Source organism: Montipora foliosa, chromosome 4, assembly GCF_036669935.1.
Source record: "Montipora foliosa isolate CH-2021 chromosome 4, ASM3666993v2, whole genome shotgun sequence".
In the NCBI taxonomy this organism is placed as follows: Eukaryota; Metazoa; Cnidaria; class Anthozoa; order Scleractinia; family Acroporidae; genus Montipora; species Montipora foliosa.
Window position 1 is genome coordinate 40,539,600 of NC_090872.1, and position 2,500 is coordinate 40,542,099.

The following is a 2,500-nucleotide window of genomic DNA, read 5'->3' on the forward strand; positions in this document are numbered from 1 at the left end:
ACAACTTGAACAACTGCATTTCAAGCTGACAATCCGCCTGTAAAATGTATAAAAAAAAGAAGACCCTTGGTGACATCGTGGACTTGATTGGACTTCACTGGAGATTGATGAGAACAGTCAAAATAATTATAGCCACTGCCTAGAAATCTGCAAGTTTACCAGTTCTTGATTTAGCTTATGGTATTTGTCAGCTTCTTCCTTTTCTGCTTTTGCTTCCCTTTTCTCAGCTGCAATTCCCTGCAAACATATTTTAGCAGCAAGAAATATGTTAAATAGCTGGATTCAAACAGGAGAAGAGGCAAGCAATGGAAAATCTTTAATTGTAACAGATGAAAGTGATCAGTAGCAGAGGGCACTTAAGAAGTTTGAGAACTCCTCAAGAAGTTAAAGCTTGTCATCGCGCAGCCAAAGATTGAACAGAAGATATATGAAATTCATCCAAACAGCCTTCCAAATACAAATACATCCCGTGACATCAAGAAAGGCAGGCAGGATCTTCAACATACTGTTGGGATTCAGCTCTATCATGAGTGTTGCAGGTGTAATTCCAGTTCCCGTATTTATTTGTACAATGTATATAATTAGACCTTTTAAGACCTAAAACTTGTCCTTGACTTATACGCGAATCATTCAGATGGAGCTGGGTTGGTAGCCATAGAACTATCAGGTAATTAGCAAAATAATTACCTATAAAAATCTGCATGAAAACCAAGTTTACAAAACAAGTTCCCACTGTGTGTGTGTGTGTGTGTGTTTGATGAGCCCGGCTGGGCATTAAGTTGTGAACAGGAAAGTTTGGGGTAATAAAATGTAAGTGGGCTAAATACAACCCTCTGGACATGCCTCTTAGCCTATGGTCGTAATTGTAACTTTTTAGATGGGGCATTTTATAGTAGAGCGGACACAATATCATCATCACAGATGGACCACCCTCTGTTGGTGTTGTTGTTATTGATCTGTTAGTTAGTTAGTTAAGCCCTTGGCTCCAAGTTGGAGCATGGGCCATCAACAAAAAGCTTCCAGAGACGTCTCTTTTCTGCCAACTGTTGCAGCTCCTTCCAGTTCTTCCCGAGGATCTTCATCTCTTTTTCCGTATCCCTTCTCCAGCTATTCTTGGGGCGGCCCCTCTTTCGTTTTCCCTGTGGGTTCCAATGCAATGCTTGCCCCGTAATGCTGTTTGAACGTCTTCTCAGCGTGTGGCCTACCCACGCCCATTTTCTCTTCCTCACTTGCTTGACCATTGGAATTTGACCTGTCCGCTCCCATAGCTCTTCATTTGTGATCTTGTCTGTCCACCGTATCTTCAGGATTCGACGCAAACAATGATTGACATATGATTGCAACTTTCTTATCGTTTTGACTGTCATCCTCCACGTCTCTGCCCTGTACAACAGCACAGATTTTACATTAGAGTTGAATATTTTCAGCTTAGTTGATGTAGATATGCTGCCAGAGCTCCAGATCTGCTTAATAGAGTGGAAGGCTCCTCTTGCCTTATTAATCCCATTTACAACATCCGCGTCAGTTCCTCCACTTGTGTCTACTACGCTCCCAAGGTATGTGAAGGAGTCCACCTCTTCAATATCGGCATCATTCACTCTGATCTTCCTGTTTGAGCCTGAATTGATCTTCAAGACTTTGGTCTTTGCGGTGTTGATAACAAGGCCAGCTCTTCTTGACCTTTCTTCCAGAATGGTGGTTTTGTTCTGCATTTGGGCCCCTAAGTGAGATAGTAAAGCAATATCATCCGCATAATCGAGGTCATCAAGCTGCTGGGTGAGGGTCCATTGTATTCCGTTCCTGTGGCCTGTCGTCGACGACTTCATTATCCAATCAATTGCCAGGAGGAATAAGAACGGTGAGAGAAGGCATCCTTGCCTTACTCCAGTTTTAACTTCGAACCTCTCCGAGAACTGTCCTTCATGAATAACTTTACATGTGGTGCCTTCGTAAGAGTTTTTATGATGTTAATAAACTTCTGCGGAATTCCATAATAAGCTAGTAATTTCCAAAGAAAGGGTCGATCCAGACTATCAAAGGCCTTTTGGTAACCCACGAAATCAATTTTATTGATCTGTAGAAGGATAAATACATTACAGTGGTTGTGATTTGCTCGGCAATAAGTTTGAAAGCAAATAATTCAATGAAAAATCAAACAATGTGTCAACTGAAACCTGTGTTATGTTTTTTTGGGTCATTCCAGGCTGTTTTAGGCGTCATTTAGCGAAATCATTGACAAGACAGGTAAGACAGAGCCGCCGGCCAGTAAAATCCTCTTGTTGAAGCTGAAATTGATGCAAAATTAGTGAAATTTCTCACCTTAAAAACACATGCATTGCACTGATTGGTAGATTCGAGTAGACTCAAATACTTCTAATTGCTTTGGTCTGGTTTCTTGCACCGATCATGTTGAGAAAGCTTTATTATGGATTTCAAGATCCCCTAACTCATTGAATTTTCGAATTATGAAGCTCTAATTCTGTGAAGGTATGGATGGGGA

The 2,500-nt window shown here is 41.2% G+C and overlaps 1 protein-coding gene across 5 annotated transcripts in view; it reads right to left on the reverse strand.

Annotated features, from left to right (window-relative positions):
• The window catches only part of LOC138000807 (structural maintenance of chromosomes protein 1A-like), a 172,116-nt gene that overhangs the window by 101,862 nt on the left and 67,754 nt on the right, over window positions 1-2,500 (reverse strand). For all 5 annotated transcript variants that reach the window (XM_068847459.1, XM_068847457.1, XM_068847458.1 and 2 more), the window contains exons 8-9: window positions 160-237; window positions 1-37 (exon numbers count right to left, since the gene is read on the reverse strand). The exon at window positions 1-37 is cut by the window's left edge and continues 176 nt beyond it. In XM_068847459.1, coding sequence (XP_068703560.1) covers window positions 1-37; window positions 160-237 — 115 coding nt within the window. The remainder of the gene's footprint in view (window positions 38-159; window positions 238-2,500) is intronic.